The sequence below is a fragment of the Anser cygnoides genome, chromosome 17 (assembly GCF_040182565.1).
Source record: "Anser cygnoides isolate HZ-2024a breed goose chromosome 17, Taihu_goose_T2T_genome, whole genome shotgun sequence".
Classification (NCBI taxonomy): domain Eukaryota; kingdom Metazoa; phylum Chordata; class Aves; order Anseriformes; family Anatidae; genus Anser; species Anser cygnoides.
Window position 1 is genome coordinate 8,095,186 of NC_089889.1, and position 26,186 is coordinate 8,121,371.

The 26,186-nt window shown below is 38.9% G+C and overlaps 2 protein-coding genes across 6 annotated transcripts in view; both read left to right on the plus strand.

The window, feature by feature from the left end:
• GOLGA3 (golgin A3) overlaps nt 1-4,799 on the plus strand; it is a 28,806-nt gene extending 24,007 nt beyond the window's left edge. For 4 of the 5 annotated variants that reach the window (XM_048063869.2, XM_048063868.2, XM_048063867.2 and 1 more), the window contains exon 24: nt 386-4,799. In XM_048063869.2, coding sequence (XP_047919826.1) covers nt 386-593 — 208 coding nt within the window. In that variant the 3' untranslated portion in view covers nt 594-4,799. The remainder of the gene's footprint in view (nt 1-385) is intronic. The other variant, XR_007163354.2, reaches the window with a different exon arrangement.
• Nucleotides 4,800-5,864: 1,065 nt separating this feature from the next.
• ANKLE2 (ankyrin repeat and LEM domain containing 2) lies at nt 5,865-25,971 on the plus strand. Its single transcript, XM_066979111.1, is given in 14 exon segments — nt 5,865-5,975; nt 5,978-6,218; nt 10,511-11,002; nt 13,303-13,494; nt 14,335-14,528; nt 15,537-15,725; nt 16,022-16,144; nt 16,521-16,587; nt 17,262-17,443; nt 19,056-19,162; nt 20,049-20,242; nt 21,193-21,907; nt 22,437-22,568; nt 22,933-25,971. Coding segments are annotated over 14 exon segments (3,162 nt in total). The 5' UTR covers nt 5,865-5,879; the 3' UTR covers nt 23,171-25,971.
• Nucleotides 25,972-26,186: the final 215 nt, after the last annotated feature.

Here is a 26,186-nt window from a genome sequence, read left to right on the forward strand (position 1 = left end):
ATCTAGTTTATTTTTCTCTGGTGCTTTCCTTACCTCTTCGTCTCATGTTGCCTTTATACCAGCAATAGCACCATGTTCATCAGGTTGCAGTCACTTAGTGCCTGTGCTGAGGAAATGATGCTGCATCATGCCTGGCAACAAGTATGTGCAGTAAAGGAGATGCTGCAGTGTTGGCATTTATTTTTGGATTAAGCATGTTGTATTTGTTTTGCTCGTAAGTGAAAGACAGTTTCTAAGGTTCCTTTAGACTTCTTTCTCAGCTATAGCTTAGATAATCTCAGAGTAGTTATCAAGAATCAGAAAAGTAATTGTGATCTTGCATTTAACGTGTAGCTTTCTGCCTGATAATATTTGTTCTTTTTTTTTGTTCCCAAAACTTTAAAAGGCAAGAAATGGACAGTCTTCAGCGTCAGATGGAGGAACACACCATTACAGTACATGAATCAATGTCTTCATGGACTCAGATTGAGGGGCAGCTAATGGACCTTACTTCCACCAGTCCTGCAACTGCATCAGACCAGCAGGAGATTCCTACTGTAGATGAAAAGAAACAGAATTGCGATGTTAGTGACAGGGAAGTTTTGACACTATAACCTTCTCTGCAGTTGTCTTTCTTCCTATTGCTTTGTGTGTAAACAAATCTTTATCAAAATTATTTATTTATTTCATTTTAAAAATGGTGTTCAGAATATTGCTTTTGCCTGTAGAAGCCAAGGGCATGGTTTTGAAAAACTATCATAAGTGCCGAATGTGCTATTCCAAGGATTTGTTTGAAACCTTACCATAATAATTCTACCATGTTTGGGACTGCCAAGTGGTAAATCTGACTCATTTGGCTTTAGTGAGAGATTAAGAAGGTTCAAAATGAGGCCAAGAAGAGCATCTGCTTCCAGGTCTGCATTTGTTTAATCTGGGTAAGTTTGTTAATAGATGACTGTTAATTATGTATCATCTGGTTTTTGTTCTGTTTATTTTTTTTCTAGGTTGGGGGTCGGGGTGTTGATTTTTCACCCTCACAGTTTTTCCCCTTTCTTGGGCAGTATCCAAATTGCAGGAAAAAAAAAAGTCCTGCTCCTGTTCAGTTATTAGCAGTGGTTGAGAAATGGATACTCCTAGTAGAGCATCCTTCTTCCTCCCACCTACAATGTCTTATTTTTTACATTCAGATTACAGATGTCTGCATTTAGGGGAAAAAAAAAAAAATTGAAGCCATTTGTAGTTACGAAGATGACCTTTGATCTATGGCAAAAGAAACAGACTGCAAAGATGACAGAACTTTGGCAAATTTGCCTGGGATGTTTTCTGAAGTGTCACAGTTTTTCTCTTACAGTTGCAGGCCAGTAGGGAGCTTTGCTTCACTGCACAAACACTTCTTGCACCTTTTTAGTTCGACTCTTGAAGTAGACATCCTTGATTAAAGGTATGCTTGTAATATATATACATATATATATATAAAAGAAAAATCATAATTTTCTGACTTTGACTATCTGTTTTAATATTCTTATATACTGTAAGTTAAGGCTGACATGAGGGTTTTTGGTTTTGTTTTGGTTTTGTTTTGTTTGTTTGTTACTGCCATTTGTTTTAATGTTACATTTAAGTTTGCTGGTTTTTGACATACTGTACAAATGGCTTAGGGAAATTAGCCCCCCAAAGCCAGAGCTTTTAGAAATGTAATTATTTTACTGTAAAAGACAAAATTATAATGCATATACCATTATTATTTTGATTATCTTCTTCCACGTGCTGTTCCAACTTCCTGCATACTCTACAACAAGGTGTCCATTGTGAATGTAAACGGTGGAACTATGGCAGCACCTCTGTAGAGGTGCCTTGGCTAGATTATTATTAAAGCAGCCCACCTTAGTTCCTTCTTCTTTGGTCCCGTCGGTCTATGTGGCCTAGAGTGCAGTGATAAGCCCCTCTTCTCATTCAAAAATCAGTGCAGGGATGCTGCTTCATCTAATGTGCTAAAGCACAAATCAAAATATACATGACGTTATTTGGAAGAATCATTGGCAACTCAGGTACCAACATGTTTTTGTTTTTAAAACATATAGAAAACACATCGATTATATTCACTACAGATTGGCATTAGAAAATCTAATAAGATGACTAAATAGCTTTTTTTAAAAAAAAAAAAGCATCTCCAATTATTTTTTTCATAATTAGCTATAACAGCATTCAGAAAAGTCACGTCTCTAATTTCTATTTGTCTTGTTTACGTACTTTTCTAAAGAGGCAGTTGCTTCTTTGAGGAGGCTTCTTTTGGATGGGTTTGTATGTTTCTGTGGGAAATGACTGCAGTTTGCTTAACAATAAGCCAAAACCCAAACAAGTGGGGAGAAGTGATGTTTATTCAGAGTCTTAGTTCTCATAATTACCAACTCAAGATCCCATCCAGTTGAACACTTTGCAGTTAGTGTTCCAGAGTGACATTGTGCCCTTCAGTTCCTTGGAATTCAACTTCTATTTTATGGGGTCAGAGTCAAGTGATGCTAAAAGACAAGGTTTTCAATTTGATGAAGGGAGAAATGCATTAGTGTGACATTAGGTGTCCAACATATAGAATTACTGATCAATTTAAAGAAAAGTCAAGAGCTTTACTAGCTTAGACATGTTAATGTCTGCATACTACTGCAGTCTACTTTGCAGAGTTAATGGTACTGATTATCTTGCTGCTGTCATGTTCTCAAAGTTGCCTGTGTATTAAGCTCTAAGAGGGGAAAAATATGCAGTGTTGTTAAATAACAAAATTAAAACTACATAGTGAATAATATATTCAGTACAAAAAAGGTTACCAAATGTTCAGGATTTTAAATAAAATAACACTTGTGCAGGGTTAATGTTGGTGTTCATTTTGGTGAATACATTGCCTGTAGTTAATCCGTTATGTTTTAAGTGCGTAAGTTTGGCGACAGTTGTAATAGATAAAGCTTTTATCTGGTATCGAAGAAGACAGAATTGTAAGAAACCTTCATAGGTCTTAAGAACATCTGCTCTCCTTTCTGTATCAATAAGAGTGCATTCAGTTTTCAGTGCAGTGCAGCACTTTCTCACTAGCTCTCTGAAAGACATCTGAGTTTATATGATCAAGTAGCCTCGGATGCATATTTTTCCTTTTAAAGATGAAGAAGCTGTTGTGAAGTTCTCCGATTAGATTTCTGCATTGATCCACCAGTTTCTCTCTCTCTGGAAATTCCTGGACACTAGTTACTTTCATTTTATGTCCCCCATGTGGCTTTCTATAAACACAAGCGGTATGCCATTTATTTAAATGAAGCACAGATGACAAGACTTGCAGTTCTAAGTCTGGTGAGGTACTGAGCCACTGATGTTACAGAAGTCACTGAGGAGCATTATAGAAAGAGCACTCAGCATGTGACAAAAGCAAACCCTCTTCTTTGAAGCTCATCAGCTATGTATCTTAATTATCCAGAGAAACAGTTGCTGTTATATTAAAAAGCCTCACCCTGCGGCTGAGCACACTCTGTATTCAAAGCTTCTGGTCTCTTGCTGTCTAGGCAGTAAACAAACTAGGTATGAGAATGAAACCTGAGTTCCCTCTGCATGTCTCAGCACTACCAAATAGATCAGAGGAGTATCAGTACCTCATTAATATCGATGTGTATTTAGAAATTTAAGAATAATTTTCCAAAGTTTTTTTTTCATTTTTTGAAGTAATGTGCAATTTTTTCCCGCAATGGACTGTGTTTTCCATGTCTGTTCAGTGGTTGCTACCCACTGAACAAGTTTTGTTGATGAAGCAGAAATGTTGTTGTAAAATTAGAATGTTTCCCAAATACTGAAAGTTGTTAAAGGCTGCAGCATAGCTTTTTCAAATGGGTTGGGTTTTTGAGGACTCTGGAATAATTGTCCATTATACAACAACAACAAAAGCCCTACAATGGAAAAAATCTTAGTTTACTGAGTCTGTGCTGTTGCTGAACATTGTATAATGTTCCATTCTATCGTCTTCCACTTCTCTTGGAAATATTTGTGCACTATATAGGGATCAGCTAAGCCCTTGATCCACTCATGCTGTGGGAGGATCTGATCCCAAACTGTTCAGGCAATATGCTAGCTGAAATCTATGAGAATTTCACACATTTAAAGAGTAGAGTAATACCTAGAATGGAAGTTCTAGTGCTCATATTTTCATGGATTACTTGTACCTCCATAGGGGAGTGAAATGCAGTGGCGCAGAAGTTTTTATGCTAGTTATGACAATGTTAAAGGTGCACTGGGGACAGATAGTATCAATACAAAACTAACTTAAAGATGACAAAGTCACTACTGGTGATGCAAAAGCTTGTGATGTATGTTCTAATAACTTTGCCAGGGAAGTATGAGTAGTATGCATGTGACTTGATGTGACCAGAGCCTTTAAATATTTTCATATGAAAGTAATTACAGTCCAAAGTAATTACTAATGCTCATAAGCTGTCAGTCTGATCACACTTGTCTCCTATTGTTGCATAACACTTCAGTCTTGGAGAGTAGAGCAGCTTATTTCCAATACAGATGCACAGATTTCTGGAGGAGATAAAGATGTTCTCAGTATTGTAAAAGAAATATGTTTTATACATGACATTTAATAATTTAATGTCTGCTTAGGCTGTATTTGTAAAGATGGAAGTTAATCATTTCATGTTCTTGAGTGGATGACCCAGGGGACAGAGGAGTTACGCTATGTACCATTAATATTTATGATCACATAAAGCATGTTGATTATAAAAATAATGTGCATAGGAATTCCTTTAAAAGTTTTGTGCAATAAACTATTTTTGGTAAAGGGCTCCATGATGTTTTTACTTGTAAGGAGAAATTGGTGTCTTTTCTTTATTGTTTGACTTTATGTTTTGGGACATATGCCACCCAGCCACTTAAAAAAAAAAAAAAGTGTTATTTTGAAAGCCTATTGTCTAGTTGGTTTTTTTCCTTTTCTTGTAGTGCAATGCCTGTATAGTCTCACTATATCCATCAAATACTTACCTTACACATAATGAGATGACTAGTTTAAATCTGTTAACTGCTTTTTCTTCTCATGTACTAAGACCTTCCTTTTTTATGCTGTACGTGTTTGAAACTACTGCAGTATTTTGAGTTTGAGCTTTCTAAAGTGTCACAGTACCCTGCTTTTTTTTGTCTTGTTAAAGAGGATTTTTGAATCTTGAAAAATGCTGTAAGTTGTAAATAGAAATACCCTGTACTGCATTTTTTAAAGCGCCTCTCTCTACAGCAGCAGACACTTCACCTCATTAAAAGGAGCTTTTTTCATCGAACACCTTCTCCAGCAGGTCTCACTGAGGTAAGCTTACAGAAAACCTCCCTCTTTAGCAGCAGTCTGTGCCGCACCTCTCCGGCACACGTCCTTCCTTCACAGCGGCGAGCTGTCGGCTCGGGCCGAGCACTCATTTAGAAACCGGCCTTTCCTCGGCGTGCGCGCCCTCCCTCCCACCGCGCACCGCGGCCGGGGCAGCGGGAGCCTGGCGGCGGAGGCGCGGGAGGCTCGGCGGCGGCGGCAGCTGGCCCCGGCTGCAGGAGGGGAGGCACGGAACCACCGAACCACCACACGGCTTCAGCCGCCTGCTCGCCGCTCCTGCAGCAGCCGCCTCTCGGTGCTGGACCGGCCGCTCGCCTCGCAGGCCGCCACGCCCGGCCCTCAGCGGCCTTCCCCCGCCGTCAGGCGCCGAGCGGCGGCCAGCAGCGCCAGCGGGAGACTCGAGGCGGCCGCCCCCGGCACGGTAAGGCCTGGCCGCGTCCCCCCCTCACCCCTCCCGGCCGGGCTTGGGGCGCTGAGGTAGCGGCGCCACCTTCCCGCCGCCCCCCGCGCGGCGCCCATGAGCGGGCCGGGCGGGAGGAGCCGCCTTCCCGGCATGCCGTGGGGCGCGTTGCCGGGGCAACGGGGCCGTTTCGCGGCGGGGCGGGAGGCCGCTGAGGTACCGGGCCCGGCCCGGCGGGGAGGGGCGGCGGGCGGCGGGCGGGCCGCGGCATGGAGCGCTGGGCCGGGGCCGCCGGGGGCGGCTGGGGCTCTCTGTGGGGGACCGGCTGGGGCCGCTGGCCGGCCTGGGAGCTCCTGGCCGCCTGCGCCGTCATCGGCGCCGTGGGCTGGCTGCTACGGCTGCTGGACAGGAGGCCGCGCGGCCGCCGGGCCCCGCTCGGCCCTCCCGCGCCGCCCGCTGAGGGGAGCCGGCGTCGCGGCGGGAGCCGCCCAGGTGAGGGGCGCGGGGCTGGGGCTGGGGCTGGGGCTGGGGGGAGCCCCGCGGCGCTCCGCGGCCGGGCTGGGCGGCCCCCCTCGGCAGGCCCCGGGTGCCCGCTGCAGGCCCCGGTGGGCTCGGGGCCCGGCCCCCCCGCGCCGGGGTGCGGCTCTGCCGCGTCGCTCGGAGCCGTTTGGTGGTGACCGGCGGCACGGGAACGGCGGGGGGCACAGCCGCTGTTAGCCTGCGGGTCGGCGCCGCAGCCCTCTCGGTCGGTGTGCTGGGACAGGCAGGATGTGTCTCGTGGTGAATAACTGGCTCGAGGGGAAAACGTGTGCTTGTGCTGCTTGTTTACTGAAGGGCTTGATAAGCAGTGGGAAAAAAAAAAGTGTTCTCGCAGTGTTTATTTAATGTAAGCTTTGATAAGTAACGGAAAAAAGAAAAAAAACTTATTACATTGCTAATTTACTGAAGGATTTGATAAGTAGTGAAAAAAAAAACAAACTGTGTTCTTGTATTGCTAATTTACAGAACGGTTTGATAAATAGCGGAAAGAATAGCATTGCTGCCCTTAAAAGTTGATTATTCATTCTCTCCTGGTACTGGCCTTAATTTTTTGAAGTAGATTCTGCAGTTTCATACTTATGTAGCAAGGCAAAAGAAAACACGTTTTTTGCCCATTCTTTCAGGTTTTGATTGATTAGGAAGAAGCCACAAACGTGCAGTGACTGTATTTGTAAAGCCACTGAAGGTAACTTGTAGGACCTTGTGTGTTAAATTAGAAAAAAGTAACTGCACTAGTGCTGGCCATACTCTGGATCATTCGAAATTACAGAAAATGCATTTAAAGGTTCAGATAATAACCTTTTGTAATCTGCACGTACAGAACCGTCAAAGGATTATCTTAAAACAGCTGCTATTGTGCAGGTTTGCAAGTCACACCTTTTGTTTTGGACAGATGGAAATAGGCGGTGCATTTAAAAATTGATAGATGTTTATTAGCATTAGCTAAGAGCTTAACGTCAGAACAAACGTTTCATGGAAGTTCTGTCTTATTTTTAAATAAATTTCAAAACTCTAAAATAAACCGTGTTATTAAAAATATGAATCTATTTAATGCTATAATAAATAAACTGTCATGGGAGATTCCAAACAACTATGTTGCTTTGAGAAACTGATTTGTGTTTCTGAACAGGAAAATATATTATCACGAAACTAGTCGGCAGGTAATTTGAATATTGTCTTTGACAGCTGGGTGACTTGTCATGCAAACGATTTTTATCCAGAAAACTCTTCATACTGACAGATCTGAAACCAAAGATCAGTTGCTTCATGGAGGGACTGCTTTGTCATTTGACTCTCTGATGTAGTTGTACACGGTTGTAATGGATGCATGAAATAAATTTATTTTCTTACACTGATGAGGAAGAAAATTAAATTTCAGGCAGTAAATTCTATCAAAATTAAAGATACCAGAGAAATCACTCGTTTCCTATGTTTTTGACTTAACCACAAGCCAAGGAGAAAGGTTTCACGTGTGCCTGCGTGCTCTACGTATATGAACTATACGTACTTTAGAGTCTGCTCTTGTGCAGCGTTTGGAATGAACATGCTGGTTCTGAACCCTAAAAACATGAACGTTTCCTGAGTTAATTCTTCAAGGCAGTATATAATGCCTTTCAAATTACTTCTGTTGAGATGTTTCTGCAATAACCTTTCTTGCTCTGAGTTTTCATTTTTACTGCGTTTTTCAGTTAATCTCAAAAATAAAATGATCAGAATAGAAAGTCTTAATATTCTTGCATATAATGTTATGGTCACATTTTATCCTTAATTAAAAGAGTGGCATAAAACTTATTAAAAAAAAATGAAGTGAGAAAATTGTAGAATCAGAGAATGGTTTGGGTTGGAAGGGACCTCAAAGCCCACCCAGTTCCAACACCCCTGCCATGTCAGGGGCACCTTCCACCAGCCCAGGCTGCTCCAAGCCCCCTCCAGCCTGGCCTTGGGCACTGCCAGGGATGGGGCAGCCCCAGCTCCTTGGGGCATCTGGGCCAGGGCCTCACCACCCTCACAGACCCTTCACGTGTGTCTGCGGAGTCGCAGGGCCATGGGCAGGTCAGATAACCCTAGCAGTGAGGTTCTCTGGAGGTTCAGGCATCACGAGGGAGCTGGAATACTCTGGGGGGGTGGCTCAGCAGCATCAACTGTGTCTTTGCACAGCTTGTTTTCTGAAGCTGCAATACTCTCATTTCCCAGGGTTTCTGTAAGGTTTCAGATAGTATTTGTGAAATACTCTGGGACTGAGGTATGTGCTCCAAGCACAACACGTTTAAAAGTAGGCATTCAAAAAAAAGGGAAAAAAAAAACAATTACCGCTCAAAGAAAACATCCCTCACACTCACATAACTATACCTGCCAAGTTAAAATATTTGAAAGTCTACCTAAAGTTTGGCATTAACATTGTTTCCACAGTTTTAGAAAATATTTCCTAGTTTTAGAAATACGATAGCTTTGAATTCTGATGCCAGTGAGAATTTTCCTTGGCTGTATTTGCTATTCCAAAAATTTATGAATACTGAATTTTTTTATATTGAGAAGTTTCGCTCTTTGCCACCTTAACCTTCAGATAATTTAAAAAGCAATGCGGTCATGTATAGTTTGTTGATATATTTTGTGATAATGCTGCTGGCCATACGAATGAAATAGAAGGAGTGTTGGCTATACTGCAGTTCTGTGATGAAGATGCAATGTTGGAATCACTTCTGAGTTTGTCCGCTTTGACAAAAAGCACGCTGAGCGTGTTAGGATCCCGTGTTTGAAATGCTGCAGGCCTGCTGCCCTAGGGTGTAGCCGCTCACTGCTCGAGCCTCACGTTAGTAACCCAAAGATGCACATCGTAGTGGATGTTCTTCTGGTTCATGCGAAGTGCTGCTTTAAACCCTGTTCATAAACCAGGAGAAGTCTTTGAGTGACCAGGTGTTTCTCATACCATGCTTAAACAACAGAAAGTAGTGCATGGGGAGTGCTACAGGGGAGAAAAAAAATAAGAACACCACAAAACCCTTTGCTTTAAATAGAAAGAAATAGTCCTAGCTGAGTTTCTGATCCATGCCTTGGTGTGCAAATACAACCGTTTAAATACTATTTTTACTTCTTCCATTTGTGAAGCGGTAACTTGCTTGAATTGGTGCTTAAAATGTCATGAGCACCAGCCCCAGGCGTGAACTGGTTAGGTGATGAGGGAAGGGCCGAGTTAAGGAGGAGCGAAAACGAGCTAAAGGAGCGCGGCAGCATAATCGTTCCTGCCATAATGCTGTCATTTCTAAATCGTGTACAGCAGGCAACATTCACAGCCTTTATGATTATATGGATGCATTATCTAATGAAATAATGTTGAAGCTTTTTATGTTACTGAACACGCCAAATCCTGTATTTTTTAGGTTCAAAGGTTTTTCACAGCAAGGAATTTGTACTGGCATCATGTTTTCAGTATCTTTTTGCTGCCCATGCAGAAGCTGTAAGTGTGTGGGTAACGTGGAAGGAAGTGAGCAGGGAAATTTACGGTGTCATACTAGAGAGAAGGGTTTTCATTTGGAAATACAGAAATTCTTTCAGTTGCTGCTCTTTGTCAAGGAGGGAAATGTGAAAAGATCAACCGTTTTTCTGGCTGCTTGCTGTCAAAACGGGGGCTGAGAAGAAAATATGTTGTGTAAATAGTTCCAGCCTTGAGTCACTGCCAGAGATAGACTCCTCTTGCTGCTGCATCATGCTTCCGTCTTACACTTTTTTCAGCTAGAAATTCTTAGTGAAATAACAGAAATACCGGCTGTGCCTTTAGCTGTAGGCGCTGTCTAACCTGAGTCTCTTGCGGTAGCTATCGTGTCCTGCTATGCCATTACTCACCCCAGTTGTTCATTTCCTGACAAGAGTCAAATATTATCCTTGCCTGTCATACATTTTCATGCATGAACATTCTGGATTGAATTTACATCCTGAAAGTGTTAAAGAAGTCTAAAAAGAACAAAAGAAAATAAAATGTACATTGTAAATACACTTTCAAGTATTCGTGAGAGGAGAGGGAATAATGGTTAAAGGCTCGTGGCTTGAAAACTCTACTGTTGTATTGGGTTGAAAAATACTTTGAAATACTTTGAAAAATACTTCTCTGCATCTGCATTCACCTCCTTGGAATCAGAAAAATTGTTATAAGATACTTTTTTATTTTTTTTTAATACAGCATTTAAATAGTAGGAGAAAGGTTGTTGGTCCTTACAGTTCCTCTCGTATCTTTTTCCCCCCTCCTACAGGTGAAATAACAATGGATGCAATATTATCCCGATTGAAGCAGCTCACCTCTGATGAGCTTAGAGAAGAAGTTGTAAGAGCAGGACTCAAGTGTGGGCCCATTACCTCGACTACCAGGTTTATTTTTGAAAAAAAATTGGCTCAGTTTTTGTTGGAGCAGCAAGGAGCATTGGAAGAAAAAGGATCAGGTTGGTCAGAGGCTGCTGCTGGAAATGTCCCTTCTGACAGCAGCCAGGCAGAATCTCAGAAGGCTTTGAAAAATGCCATGCTGAATCACAACCATGAGGGAAATGTTCCTGAAGAGGCAGACTTTGGGTATTGTGTGGGTCTGAACCCTCCAGAAGAAGAAGAAGCTGTGATGCACATGAACTGTTCAGCTCCAGTCTGTGGATCAGGATATGCTGATTCACAGATGAGTGCTCAGACGCCATCCAGAGATCCTCCGCTATACTATGGTGTTTGTCCCGTTTATGATGACATATTGGCAAGAAACGGTAAATATCATGTGTGTTTCTGAGGTGCTCAAATCTGGCCTGTGCTTTTCATATTGTGTAGTAAAACAAAGTATTATTTTCTCAGGAGTGCTTTCCATAATATCCAGTTACATATCACTGTAAATTAAGGCAGTAAAGGTGAGTGGACACCAAATATGAGCAAAAAGCATTTGTTTGTGAAGCATGAATGCACATGATTTTACACTATTAAAATTGCCATGACTTCTTCATCTTTCTTTTTCTCCCTTGAGGAAAAAGGGAGAGGAAGAACTACGTGAATAGTAGCAGTCTTGCCAAAAAATGAAATAATTTCTATTGTGCAGGAATTAATTGTGGACATATCTGTGTGAATTAGTATTAAGAAACATTGGGCCAGTATTTAAAAAGACTAAGCTTTATTAATTATTAACAAATGTATTTTTATGTAAGTTACAAGTAACTTTGCTAGTTCAGATATGACATAATTAACCTTTGGCTGCAATTGCTTCGTGGATGTTTGCCCTATCAGTTGGGACATGATCACACTGTTGTTGTTTCGGTTTTCGTACAATCCCATAGCTAGGTTATTCAGGATTTTTTCATTTAGGACCTAAACTGGACATCTATTCTGTGAAGTTCTGCTTAGTAGCCCTTGTAGTCAGAGTGAGAGTTCAGTGATATTTGGGTGGTTTAATGAGGAGGTAAATGTATAAGCAACTGTTACAGAAAGTACTCTGTAGAATTAAGATGTGTTGATTTTGGTAATGTGATTATTTTGAGTTTAGAATCCATGCTGTACTCCCAGTTGACTAGTTTAAGTCAATCTGGAAAATCAGGATGGTATTTCATCCTTTTTAAAATTCCTTTCCTGAAGTCCACCATAGACTGCAACTGTGCTGTTCCAGTGACAGTTGGAGATACCCATTTGAGGAATGACACATGAAGTTGCCTCTCAACACACACACACACACACAAAAACAACAAAACAAACAAACAAAAAACCATAAAGTTTGACTATTAAGAGATTGTGTATTTTGCTTTCTAAGATAGTAGACCTTTATAATAATACTCAAATTCTTTATTATAAATGATTTTCCTAGCATAATTTATATTATGCTTTATTACATTATTAGAATCCATGTTCTGTAAAGCACTGTAAGACATACTGTGGTTTCTTCTGCTCTGTGCTTGTGCCAGACTTGCCCCAATTTCTCTCTATCTGTGACAAGTATTATCTTAAATTGGACATACACAGTTGGGTTTTTTTACTTCCAACCATAACCATTTTACAATCATATGTAGATAGACTTTTTTCTGTAAAGCAGATGGTACAAACACCACTGTGCTACTATTTTAGGCGCTGATTGAAGCTGTGGTTTTTTTGTTCCTGTATATAGCACTTACTGGATCTTTTGAGGCATGGAAATACAGTTATGAAACATCCCAGCTGTTCTGCCATAGTATTTGATGCACATGAAAATCCTCTACTAGGTATAGCTTAGCTATAAAAAAATAGAAAGAAAAAATCTTTCTCCTTCTCTTGTACCCCTCCTGTGATTTTATTTCCACTCAAGAATAAAAAAGTAATCTTAAAAATAAACAATCAAAAAGCTATTTATACTACCATCAGTCGAAGCTAAAATGATATAACAAATTTCATATTTTCCTTTCTATCTGAATGCCAATTGGTATCAAGAGGCATTGGTCATTCTTCACATTTCACCTGTAAATACTGCCATAAGGAATTACTAAGTGACCTAGTGGCAGGCTTACAGTAGTGCATAAAGCATCATGCACTCTGAGGCAGTAGTAAGTATTTGTTCTCATACAAAAGATAGTCCCGTATCTTAAGTTGAACAAAATTACTTAAATGGGAAAGGAGAGGAAGGAGAATGGTTTGATTGCTATCTAAGGTTCTGTGGAGAAGTCTGAAAGTTCTGACAGTGTGTTGGTCACTTACATACTGAGCTTCCTGCACAGAAAAACATGGAAAATAGTGCAGGGTGCAGCTCGAAGTTTGCTTTTCAGTCTAGATGTGAAATACTGTCATATAGAAGCTGGCTGTATATAAAAGAGATCTTCAAAACATTGATTGATGTGAACGTCCACTGTACAGATAGCACCTGATGTTAGTTGGAATGTGTAAAATTCTTCCTCTCAGTTTCCTAGGATAAAATTTAAACAGACTTTGATTCTTTTGCCATGTTCGTAGAGAAGCAGTTTACGACCAAACTGGAAGGATAGTCTGATAATTTTATAATCTGTTTCTAGGAACAAATCTGAGGTATTGAAATGCCAATGTTGATTGTACATTGTTTCAGAGAGAATACATGTTTATGAAGATAAAAAAGAAGCTCTCCAAGCTGTTAAGATGATTAAGGGTTCCCGTTTTAAAGCTTTTTCAAACAGAGAAGATGCTGAGAAATTTGCTAAAGGAATTTGCGATTACTTTCCATCTCCAACCAAGTCCTCTTTAACTTTGTCTCCAATGAAAATAGGATCATTTAACAGAGGTTAGTGAGAGTATTCATGTGTACTGTAGATACAATATGCAATCTGTTTTTTTATCAGAAAAGAACCGACCACTTCATAACCAATGTACTTGTAACAACAAAAAAAAAAATCAAAGCGATACAGTGAAGCATCTTAATGAATTGCGATTGGTTTGTTGTGATAAATTTATTACTTTTAAAATGATTGCCTTTGTACTGGTTTGCACAAATTTTACACTAAAAAATATTGCTACTCTTCAAAATCTGAAATGTTGTTAACAGCCTGCATAGATATGTTGCTTAGTAGTGTCTGGTTATATTTGGTGGCATTTGATTCTACTCACGGACTTCAGGAGTTTCAGGTTTAATAAGGTGCAGGTAAAATTGCACAGTGTATTAAAACTCTACTTAGTTGTTCAGTAAGGTCTGATATTCAGAAATAAAATGGTAACCCATGATCGTATTTCACAGTGTTCCCAGTTGCTAGATTAAAGAGACTTGAATCATATAATTGCAAAAGCAATTTCAAATATTCAGAAAGTTCTTATTTCTTGTTGAATTTTGCTTTTAGTTTTGGATGGAAGCAGATTAGTAGTTACACAATTTTTCAGTCCATATTAACTCTGAAACAGTTTCACAAGACAATTGAGTCATATTTTCCTCCCTACCTGTTACTAGCTACTAGTCTGTTGAAATGTCTTGTCAATAATATATATATATATATATATATGTATGTATTTTTACCTCTTTACGTTAATGAGGCAAAAATAATAGTTTAGGTTAAAAGATTATGATGGTGGTATTAAAGTAGTGATCACTTTAAAGAATGCATATAGAAGTATGATACTTTTGTTTTAATAGATGGCTTATGCTCCCCTGAGACGGAAACTGCTAATAAGGAAAGGGCCAACAGTTATAAAAGTCCACGTACTCAGGATCTTACTGCTAAACTTCGGAAAGCTGTTGAGAAAGGAGATATATCAACGTTTTCAGAACTTATTTGGAGCAACCCTCGCTATCTGATTGGATCTGGAGACAATCCAACAGTTGTGCAGGTAAAAAAATAAAAATATAAAAATATCCCAGTTCTGGTTCAGTGATTTGAGGCCTGATAAGCAGAACTGGAATTAATATTGTTCCTGCTCTTCCTTTGAGAAAACTTCTTTCTATGGTGCACAGTTTCTCGGTGTTTACTGATACTAGCTCTGGAAGCTTACAGAAATGTGGCCGTTGTCTGTCTTTCAGAAGTACCCCCAGGATAGCTGAGTTTTCTTTGCTTCAGAAGAGCTAAAGAAACGGAGTATGCAGTTCTTGAGGGAAAGAATAGTTTTGATCAGTAATGGAGAATAGCCTTGTCTTCACTTGGTATTGATAACTTTCAACCACTATTTTTAATGGAATGATATTATGGAACAGGGGAGTGTCTAGGCTGTGACTAGATGATCCTACAGCACTGCTCACCTTGGGACCACCATGCTGTGAATTTCAAAACATGCTGTGGATCTAAAATCCACTCGTAGCTTATCATTTAGCAAACACTGGCAATCACACTTTAACAACTAACTTCTATCAAACCAGCTTTGTGAGGCTGTTAACATTTAGTACGTAATGTGTTACAGTGCACTGAATTTTATATATATGCCTTCTTGCTCTCTTTACATAGTGCACTTCCTATCCTTTTATTATGTAATACCTTAATACCATGTACCTTCTTTGCTACGTTTTTGCCCTAAATGTCAAAACAGACTATAGCTGAGTGGAAGGATAATGTATTTAATTTTAAGAATAATGTGGGTATGTAGATACATGTCTTTACAGTGCTGTATAACCTATTGCAGATACATGTCTTTACAGTGCTGTATAACCTATTGCAGCTCTGAATGGTTACCTACTGTTTTGTAAACGTATTTTCCTAAGATAATATTAAGAAATAAAAATCTAAATATAAATATCTGTGTGGGAACCTTTGTATTTTCATCGTTAAATCAGTAGAGAGTATGAGTGTTTAGATTTTTGTTCAGTCTAAGTCTGTCTTGTTCGTTCTAAGTCTTTTTTGTTTTCAGGAAGGGTGCAGGTACAATGTCATGCATGTTGCTGCCAAAGAGAATCAACCTGGTATCTGCCAGTTATTACTGGACACTTTGGAAAATCCCGAATTTATGCGGCTTATGTATCCAGATGATGATAGTACAATGTTAAAGAACCGCATCCGATATATTGTTGACCTTTACCTTAATACACCAGATAAAATGGTAAGATTTGTACATTTGTCAGTTTCTTACTGTTATGAAAACAACTGGAAGGGATTAGGAAAGTGTAAGGGAGAAGAAAAGACAGTAGAAGGGGTCATTTCTAGGAAAAATGAGCTGTTCATGGGTTTTGTGTTTTTTAATCATCATTATTCCACAGTATGGTGAGAAACGATCTATTAAGAGCCCGGTCAATCAGTCATGATGTTTGGTTACTTCCTAGTCTCAAAATAAAGTACAGGGGAGTGACTCTATTGTGTTTCCAAATATATGTGAATTTTCCCTCTTTCCCGTCACAGGGATTTGATACTCCATTGCATTTTGCCTGCAAGTTTGGGAATTTGGACGTTGTTAATGTGCTTACCTCACACCCAGCTATTGTAAAAAATCCAAGGAACAAATACGATCAAACTCCAGCAGAAGTAAGTCTCTCCATGGTTCACAACAAAAACATTATGCCTTAGCAGCATTTTTCAAGGTTGAACATTTACTGACTACTGTAGATAGAAGGCTGAGATACTAGTGCCATGACTAGAGTGTAAATCTCTGATAACATGGAAAATATTTTGTGTTGATTATATCCGAAAGAAAGTTCTGGATTTTATGATTCCCTGTTTTTTCTTTACAGTGTCCATTTTATGGATGTGGGTGTATTTTAGTGGTTAGTTGAACTATGAATTAAAAGAACTGGATGAGGTTGGTAGAAGCCAGTAATGTGACTATTCAAGAACTCATTGCAATTGACTGGAGATTGATGCCTTATGTTTTTTTAATAAACAACTATTATTATATTAACAGGTAGTGTGTGAGAGAAGCAAGAATAAATCTGCAGAATTGAAAGAAAAACTAAGAGAGTATTTGAAAGGTCTGTATTCAGAGTTATATACCATATCAGGCACATGATACATTTTATTCTTCGCCAGGACCTTTGCTGTCTTCTCTTTGTTTTCTGTAGCATTTCTGTTCATAAGTGGTGCTACTGTACAGTGCTGTAAAAATCAAAAAGAAACTCTAAAACTGGCAAGGAACAGAGAACTTTTTGTGTCTTTTAAATTATGTGGTCAGTACTCTTACTGTATGGATCACAAGGTGTTCCTCATAGCTCTGTAAGGTAGGCATGGCCCTTATTCTATCCATTGAGTCTATAACAGAAAATTTAATCTAAAAGCAAACAAAAGCCCTCTACAGAGCAGGAGGTTTATTTGTCATGTTTGGAAGTCATGTAATTTCCTCGACATGAAAGATTTCCCTGTTTTGTCACGTGTGAGTTTGGGCATTTGAAAACCTAAGTTTCGAACTTTGCTGACAATCTTTAGGAATTGTCGTGTTAATCAATGCATGCATTGTTGCATTTGAGAGAGAAGGGAGCCTGAACTGCATTACAACCTGCAAGCAGTCAATAAATACTGAAACAGTGAGTTTGAATTACAAGCATTTTTACTAATGAAAGTCAGATGGTGAAGTAGGAGGATTGATTTTCTTGGAAGAAACAGCAGGCTAACGTAACATGAAGTTAAGAAATGTATTATTTTATTTGAGGTCGATACTATGTACCACTGCTGCGAGCAGAAGACAATTCCTCAGCTCCTGTAATTGGTGCGCCCTGGTCACCCGATCAGACAGATGAGAGCCCCCAGACACCTTTATCTAAATACCCTGGCAGCCCCAAAGATCCGGTGTTGTCTATAAGAGCTTTTGCAGGCCCCATGAGCCCCTCAAAGGTAAGGATATAACGAGAACTCCATCCAACTCTAATGCCTTTTTTTTTTCCATTTTTATTTTTTTTCTCCAATAAGGAGAAAACACAGTTCATTGTTCCTCCTGTTATAGATCGTGGCTTTCTTGTTCTTGAACAGGGTCTACTTCCATAGTGAGGGAAAACCACAGAAACTTCTAAATCTTTTTATTGCTGAAAACACAGAAACAGGTGGCATAAATAAGAATGGAAATTTCATAGAATCAGCGAATGGTTTCGGTTGGAAGGGACCTTAAAGATCACCCAATTCCAACCCCCTGCCATGGGCACGGACACCTCCCACCAGACCAGGTTGCCCAAAGCCACATCCAGCCTGGCCTTGAGCGCTGCCAGGGCAGCCACAGCTTCTCTGGGCAGAAGCCAATCTAGTCGAAAGAAAGTTGTTCTGTTCTTTTTGTTACTGTAATCTATTTAAATCATTTTGGTCAAAGAGTATTCTTTAACAAATGTTGCATTGTCTCACAGATAATTTCTCTAACTTTCTAATGCAAAACAAGCCTTTATGTGTTGCTATGAACTGGGTTAAAAAAAACTACATCTTTGTCTCATTTCTAGGAAGTTTGAAGTAGTTCACCGTGCCTTTGCTTCTTGAATTAATGTTCATATTTTTTTCTAAATGGAAAAGCTGATGAGGAAGTAGTGGCTACTGGATAGTTTTGGAAGAGTAGTGATTGTATAGTAGGAAAAGTCTTTTGTTTTCATGAGGAATACTTAGATACCAGTGAAATGTATTTTAAATTTATAGGCATTTCCTTTACTCTTTCGTTTCATATGACCATGCTGACAGTACAACAGCTTTAGACGTAGTGAGTAAATGAGATTGAGAATGTTCTGTCTTGTGATGCTTCAATTCCTACAGGACAGAGTTTTACCAAAACGCTTAAGAATTTGTTTTTTTCTAAAGATGCTTTTTGGTCAATTTTCTGTTCACCTGACAGAAATGTAAATATGCTTTATACTCAGAAAAATTTTACATAGGGTATAAATAATGCATTATTTTGACTACTGACATACTGTTAGTGATCCTAGTCACTGTTGCATATATAAAGGCGTAGAGTTTGGGAGTTCAAATTCAAACTTCTGAATAAACAGCAAGAATATATTATGATAATCGAAACAAGTCTGTGGAATCAGATACATACATGTAAAAACACCACCTTTGCATCGTGGAAGCCTCTAAACAAATGAACATTTGTCATTAAATAAAATTATAATGTTGTAAGATACACCTCTTATTTCCTGCTGTGCACAAATTAAAACCATCTAGACCTAGTATCAATACAGATTACGCTAAGGTGGTTATATACTATCATCATTATTCTTTTAATAAATGGTTATGAGACCAAAGTAAGTTAATAAACATACTGGGAGGAATAACCTTAGATCCAAAATGAGATGTTTCCTAGCTAGAATTGAGCAATACTTGTGGCAGAACATGAGTTTTGTTGCCTGTAGACTGAACATGTAAACAGCACAGCAAAATGTCTTCTAAACCTTATAGGTAGGCATTTTGCCAGCAGTGATTTACTTTCATATTGTACGTGGTGATTTTTAAAAAATTATTTCCTTTTTTAAAGGCTGAAGAATTTCGCAGGCTGTGGAAGACTCCACCCCGAGAGAAAGCTGGCTTCTTTCACAATGTCAGGAAATCTGATCTGGAAAGAGGTGTTGAAAGAGTTGGAAGGTATCTAATAGAGTATCAGTATAGAGAATTAGCAATAGCGCAATTAAAAGCAAAACACTTGTACTAAGAGTACAATTATTACTTAGTGAACAATCTCTTTGGGCAAAAGTTATTTGCCAGAAATATTTTATAACGTATATTGTACTTGGATTTTTATTGTACTTTTGTATGAACAAAATACTTCAGCTAAACCTGTGAGACCTGGCTTTCCAGCTTTGCCAATAACAAAATATTTTGGTTTTGTTGATACATGCTGAATGCTTTTCCCAAACATTCACTCACCTAATTTGTCAGGAGATCTAAAATTATGCTCAAACTACTTATTCTGTAAAATGTGGAACTATTAAAAAGATAGCAGAATGAAAAGGTCCTAATACAAATGTTCTGCTTTACAAAAATTGTGTGTTATCATGTGTCCTTGCTGTTAAAATACCTTGTATCAGCAATATATAGAGAAAACCATACTTTGTTACCAGCTGATCACATTCCTTTCCTTAAAAGAACCCCTTGCTTCCTCTTACCTTCTCCCATCCCCAAATAATAAAAAAGAAAGCTATTAAATGGAGTATCATCCAAACCATGCCTACATCGGTGTGGATTCATGTCCATCTGATGTCTAGATACAGTCAGCTTAAAAATGGCAATATGTACAGTGCTAACTGTAAAAACAGATAACATTTGAAAAATATTCTAAAAAACCAGATGATACTATGCTTGCTAACAGCGTGTGTACCGCTTGCACAGACTGTTGATTGTTGTGGAATTGTGTTGCCTAGTTGCACGTTTATACTCCTATTAATAGCTGATAAAATGTATTCAGAAAAAGTTATTGTCAAACTAATATTTATGTCTTCACAAATGATTCGTTTTATTTTATTTATTGCAGGGAGTTAGCTCATGAACTGGGGTTCCCGTGGGTTGAATACTGGGAATTTCTGGGCTGTTTTGTTGATCTGTCTTCCCAGGAGGGGTTGCGAAAATTAGAAGAGTACCTGAGTCATCGGGAAATGAGCGAAAAGGCTCAGCAAGAGACAGGGGAAAATGAAACCTGCAATAGATTTAAAACTCCACATCCTTCTGGTAAGAAAAGGCAAATGTTACAAACAACAGGTTGTACCTAGGGAGAGGAGGGAGGGAAAAGCATGGTGCCCAGGGAAATGGTATTCACCTGTTGTGGTTGCTATTATTAATCTCTTATCCAAACAGTCTGATTATAGCATTGAAAAAGTAGCTAACAACAATGTGAACATGGGAGAATTAGAACAGACCTCATTAGAAGTTCTTTACTTGATTATAGCCCCTAAATGAAATTCCTGTAAGAACACCTCCACTTTAAGTATATATTTTTTTTTCTTCAGAGCATTTGGGAATTCCTTTGTAGAGTATGGAATTTTGTAATCCACAGATACAGAATAAATTACTTCTTAAAATACTGAACTAGCTATTTACACTTCAGGGTGAGAGATAGACTCAACAAAACCCAGGAAGCTTTTAAACGTTCTTAGATCACTGCTTGCTAGGTATTTATGGACTACACACACTGCTCCCAAGTCTTCGTACTCCTTCCTCATTTCCTTTGTGACTATGGATCTGAAGGGGGTCTGGTACTGGGATAAATCTGGGCGGACAAGACCCTGAAGGATAATCGTTGGAGTAGTCATAAGCATCTGTGCTGCTGAGGAGACAAAAACATACACTATTCCATATTAGTAATGTTTTCCTAGCCTATTCTGCTTTTGGATTTTATCCTTTGTTGCTGGCTAATGATTGCATTAAGGAGTGTAGGAAATAGGGTTCTTGGACAGCTAGGATATAAAAGGTTAGTTGCAAAAAAGATTAATCCGTGAGGTTGTCATTTTGTGTTGTAGGTTAAGTTAGGTTAGTTCATTCTGCTGCATAAGTAAAATTACAGGGGGCCTTAATAAATAAAGTAAGGCATAAAGACTGTGGTTTCGTTCCTACTTTATTTATTTGATGGGAGTTCTGTTGCAAGTCAGCTTATGTGTTGCTCTTATTAAAATTGTTTACAGGCAAGAGTAAAAAGTGCTGCAATTCTATTTCTGTTGGAGCGTTTTTGGATGAGGATGACGATGACATGAGCTTAGAAGAAATTAAAAACAGACAAAATGCAGCACGGAATAACAGCCCACCTATTGTGTCCAAAGAGCCTAGCATCGATGCTATTGGAGACTCTGAGTGTGATATCTTGTCGCTGGAGCGTACAGTAAACATCATAGAAACAGCCGATCACCCCAGGCACTACGAAAAGGTGGCTTCTTCCAGCAAAAATGGATTTTGTAATCCTGTGGCCAGTGAAAGGATAATTAGTGATAGAAAGCACTTGCGTGATGGAGAAGAATGCCGTGTATCACCCGTTCGCAGTTTGATGTCAGAATTTGAAAGCCTGACCTTCCAAGAACAAGAGGGCGCAGGAGAATCAAGTAAAATCAGTGAAAAAACTGTGAATGAGAGAATTCTGGCTCAAAGAACAAGTCAGGGTAGAATAGCCAAGGACCAGATGGATAAGACCTGCTATGCGGTTTCACTGGCAAGTTCTGAGCCAATTGCTACAGGTAAACCTGAAGAGGCCAAGTTAAGGACAGAACACAAAATACCATCAGAAAAGGAGCGATTGTCCATGGAATCTGGAATTCAGACTAATAAGGCACAAATACGTCAAGAGCCTCCTTCCCACAAATTTCTGTTGAAGACTCCACCCACAAATAAGAAATTATTTCTGCTTGGGTATGAATTATCTTTTATTTGTCCTTTGGGCCATATACGCAAAACAGAATGCTTTTTGTAGTATCACTGGCAGCAAGGTTAAGTTCATGTGATACTAAGCAACATTTAAGATACTTCAGTGCTTGTACAGTAGCCATAGGGCTCTTGCAATTAATTACCTGAATACTGTATCTGAAACGCAAGGAACAGAGACGAAATCTTTCCAAATCACAGTTTCAGGTAACTTTGCTGTTTACCATTCATCTGATGGACTTGTAACTTCATGGTGTGCCTATCTTAAATTAGCAAAGTGTTCACTACACTGTTGGGATGGCCTCAGATTAAACTTTCAAAACTTTCACAATGAGGCTACTGCGTAATAATGGACAGTTATTTATAGCTGGGCCTGCTGCAAAAAGTTCATACAGAAACTGTTTATAGAGGAACATGGGTAATTTGCTTTTATAAAAAAAAATATTTTGGAATTGGGATGTCTTACTGCCTAGACAAACGTGTCATTCTCTTTTATCTTGTTCTGTTTTTATTCTAGGGAACAGCCCTCGAAGCTGGACAGCGACGTCTTAGCAGCTATAGAAGCAGCACAGATTGATCCACAGAAGTACCCCCTTATTTACAAATGGAAACATGCGGTGCAGTCGTACTCGTCATCTGACAGGCAAAGGTACTGCTGCAAAGCCAAACAAATGAGCCATAATACCTACAGCACTAACCAAGCTCAAGTGGATTTTGACCTTAATGCCCCTTTTTTATGGGAGCATTGGACCAAAATCATCAGGGTGCTTCACAGGCACCCATTTCTTCTTCATGGCCATTCTGGAGCAAATTACATTTCACTAATTAAGCACCATGTCTAATTCACTGTGATATATTGTGCTGTCACTTTTTCTTCTCAGACATCTACCAGTTACAGTGCTTCTCTGCTGGTGCATTATTTCTAAGACTTACAAGTGATACTGAGTAACACTACTGCTCTCTCTATTGCAGTTCTCTTAACAAAATGCAAAATGCTTTTGTCTTCCTTCCAGTTGGCCAAGTCCGGCATTGAAGGGAAGATTCAAGTCCCAAAGCACAGCTGCTGGCCCACCAAATGCTTCAGTGTGTTCTAGTCCAGGAAGAAACAGTCCTGTGACAGGAAGTCCAGGGAAATATGGTAATGCTGCCTCACTCTCTCCAGACCCTGGGAGCCCTGGGCGCTACAGTCCAGCTTGCATCAACCATGCTCTGTTAAAACTGCGTTATTTTTCACAGCCTCCTGCTCACTAAGCTATGATTTATTTTCCTGGAACTTTAATTATATTTTCATTGTTAGAGTGGAGGAAAAAATTACAATGTTACTAAAGTGACATGAGGTTTGCACTTGGCTATTTATTTTTCCTCAATTGAGGACAAATGTATGTTGCAAAAATTGAATATATGTCTTTATGCCATATATGAGATGATAGATTACTGGTGATATGCAAGAAGTTAGTGACAGTCAGTGCAGTTGTCCAGTAGCTATGAATTAACCCTTGTTGCCAGTAGAGCAGTGAGCTGAACCTTTACTTAGAAATGGTGGTATTTTACTATCACCAGCAGTCATCACAATTAACTCATTAGCCCTCAACTACATTTCTTTGGCTGGGTAGTCTGAAGGAAGCACATCAGCAGCAAAGTCTTACCAGAAATCTTATTAGAAGGAATGGATGGCAGGCTGTAAAGTGTTCTTCCACTTGCAGGGGAACATGGCAATTGAAAAGCCTAAGACAGAGCCTCAGTAACAACGACCTTCCAGTGACGGGTATGAATGTGATACCGTCGTGCATAATCAGCCAGCAGGTTGATCTAGATAGTTGAATACACACACACACATATGCACACATATATATGTATGCATGTATTTACACAGAAAACCTCAAGTTTTACCTAATCTGAGGCTGTTACAAACGCCATGATAATAACAAGTGTTTTAGTAAAGGGACACTGTAGAAATTACTGGTATTCTGCTAAAGGTTAGTTTTAAGATTAAAAGATAAAATTAGTTTGTTTTTCCCCACAAAAGCTTTTATCATTAGCAGATGTTAATCGTTATCATGGAAAAGCACATCAGCAATAATTTCAGGAAGTTTACCAGCAACATATCTTAATGGTCTAGATTGTAATATATTACAGTGGTATCCAGTGGCCTGTGATACAGCTACTTATTTCCCAACTGTTAAGAAAGACGAGTAAGGCCTACAACTATTTTCACTGAAATCTACACTTTCACTATGTCTCTAGCCTGGATGTGGTAATGACTTTTTATTACAGCAGTCAATAATTTTATTCTTTCTTTAGCCTTCTGTAAAAATGACTTGTTTTGACAGTACAATGCTGAGACTGAAGACTGCTTTTTCAAAAACGAGACAGTTTCATGTTTGTAATGTTGCTTGAAAGAAGGCTTCCAGAAAGAGTTCTCTAGTGCTGCTAGCTGTTTAAAATAAATACATTTTAAAAGGAAAAAAAAAAGGCAACCTAGCTTATATTTACAACACAAAACTGATTAGAAAAATAATTAAAACCTTAAAAGGCTGTGCAATTTAAAAAAAAAAAAAAGGATTAGGACTCATGGGTGCCGCAGGAAATGTGAGTATATAGCCTTCTGGGACTTTTGTAACCTAAATGTATGGCTAAAGAAACACTAATGGTAGGCAGGCTGTTATCATGTCATACTGGTCCCGTCACCACCTGTAGCTCTCACTGGTACAGAGCCTGGCTTTACGAATGCAAACCTTAACGGGATTGATGGCTATTGCTCACTAGTGACTGTTTCATACACACTTAAATAGCTTCATTATTTGGTATAAACCTGAAAACTGCACTTAATGCTTTTGCAAGCTCAATAGTGCCTTTTGTAACATACCTTTTTAATTAAACTTCTGTTCTTTTAAAGTTTAAAAAAGTGGCACCCGCTTACAGTGGGGCACACAAAATAGAGTTTTTCTTCTGGGATTTCTGGAATGGAACGTATTTTAACTTCTCTTTCTAAGTTTATTTGGTGCAACAGCTCTGCACTGTGGAAGAACATTCCTATTTTAGAAATTAATTATTTTTTAAAAATAAACAATTAGATCTTCCTTTATAATTCTTTTTCCAATAATCTAGACATTAGGAAGAACCATTTTACTCAAATGACTGTCATTTAGAGATATTCCAGACAACAAGTTTGGGGTGGGTATCATTCTTTAGCAGACATTTAAACAACTATAACTGACTATGTTACCGAGTATATTAACTTGACTTTTTCACAGTTTTTTCAGTTGTTTGATGCAGCAGTCTCTGTGGTCTCAAACTACTTTTGGAGAGCTCAAAATTCCTACAGTTTTAGTTAAAATTTTTTTTTGGGGGGGGGTTAATAATTCAATGTAAATGATGTCTTTGTCATTCTGGAGAAATTATTCAAATGATAAAGGGAAGTAATTGCATGATATCAAGGTAAAGACAAAGTCATAGGGAAAGTTGCTAAGCCGATAACCGGCCCTTCTTGATTTGTCATATAGCAACGTTGTACTTTTGATAAGGGTTTATCAGAGCCAGGAGACTGATACTAACACAGTAGTATTTTTTCCTTTTTATGCTTTGCTTTCTCTTTTTTTAATATTTAAACGTATATTACTGCTATGTATGTGTATACACACACACGAAAACACACTAAGACACTTCCCTACCCTACCACCACCAAACCCTGCCTTCCACTTTGTAATTTTGTTTTGGTTCAGTCAAGAGAATATTTTTTTATTTGTTAAATGATTTGCATTACTCCAGTTGTAGTGCATTTTAAAGGGGAATTTTTCTAACAATGTATTTTCTTCATCTACTTAAAAAAAGGAGCAATTTATGTAGTGATCGATCAGTCACCATGGTGAAGTAAAGCTCTTCCACACAGAGCCTGTGGAGACACTGAATCAGATTGGGATTGCTTCAGTTCACTTTTAAAGGTGCAAAAGATCAGGTTTTTGTTGTTCTTTTTAAATTAGCCAAGTGTCATGTTAAAAACAAACACAGCGTTACCCTGCTTTCTATTCAAAAATAAATGAGTGCTAAAAGTGTCACAATGTATTTACTTAATGGGGCATAATGGTAAATAGGTGGGGTTGATACCATGACACGGTTAAATTACTCATTACTCAAATCCTTTGTGTGTGTGTGCGCACAATGAGGTTTGATTATTAAGCCACTACTTAAGTACTTTCATAATCTTTAAGAGAAAAGAAATCTGCATACAATAAAAATTATCTTAATACTATCTTAATTTGATATTTCA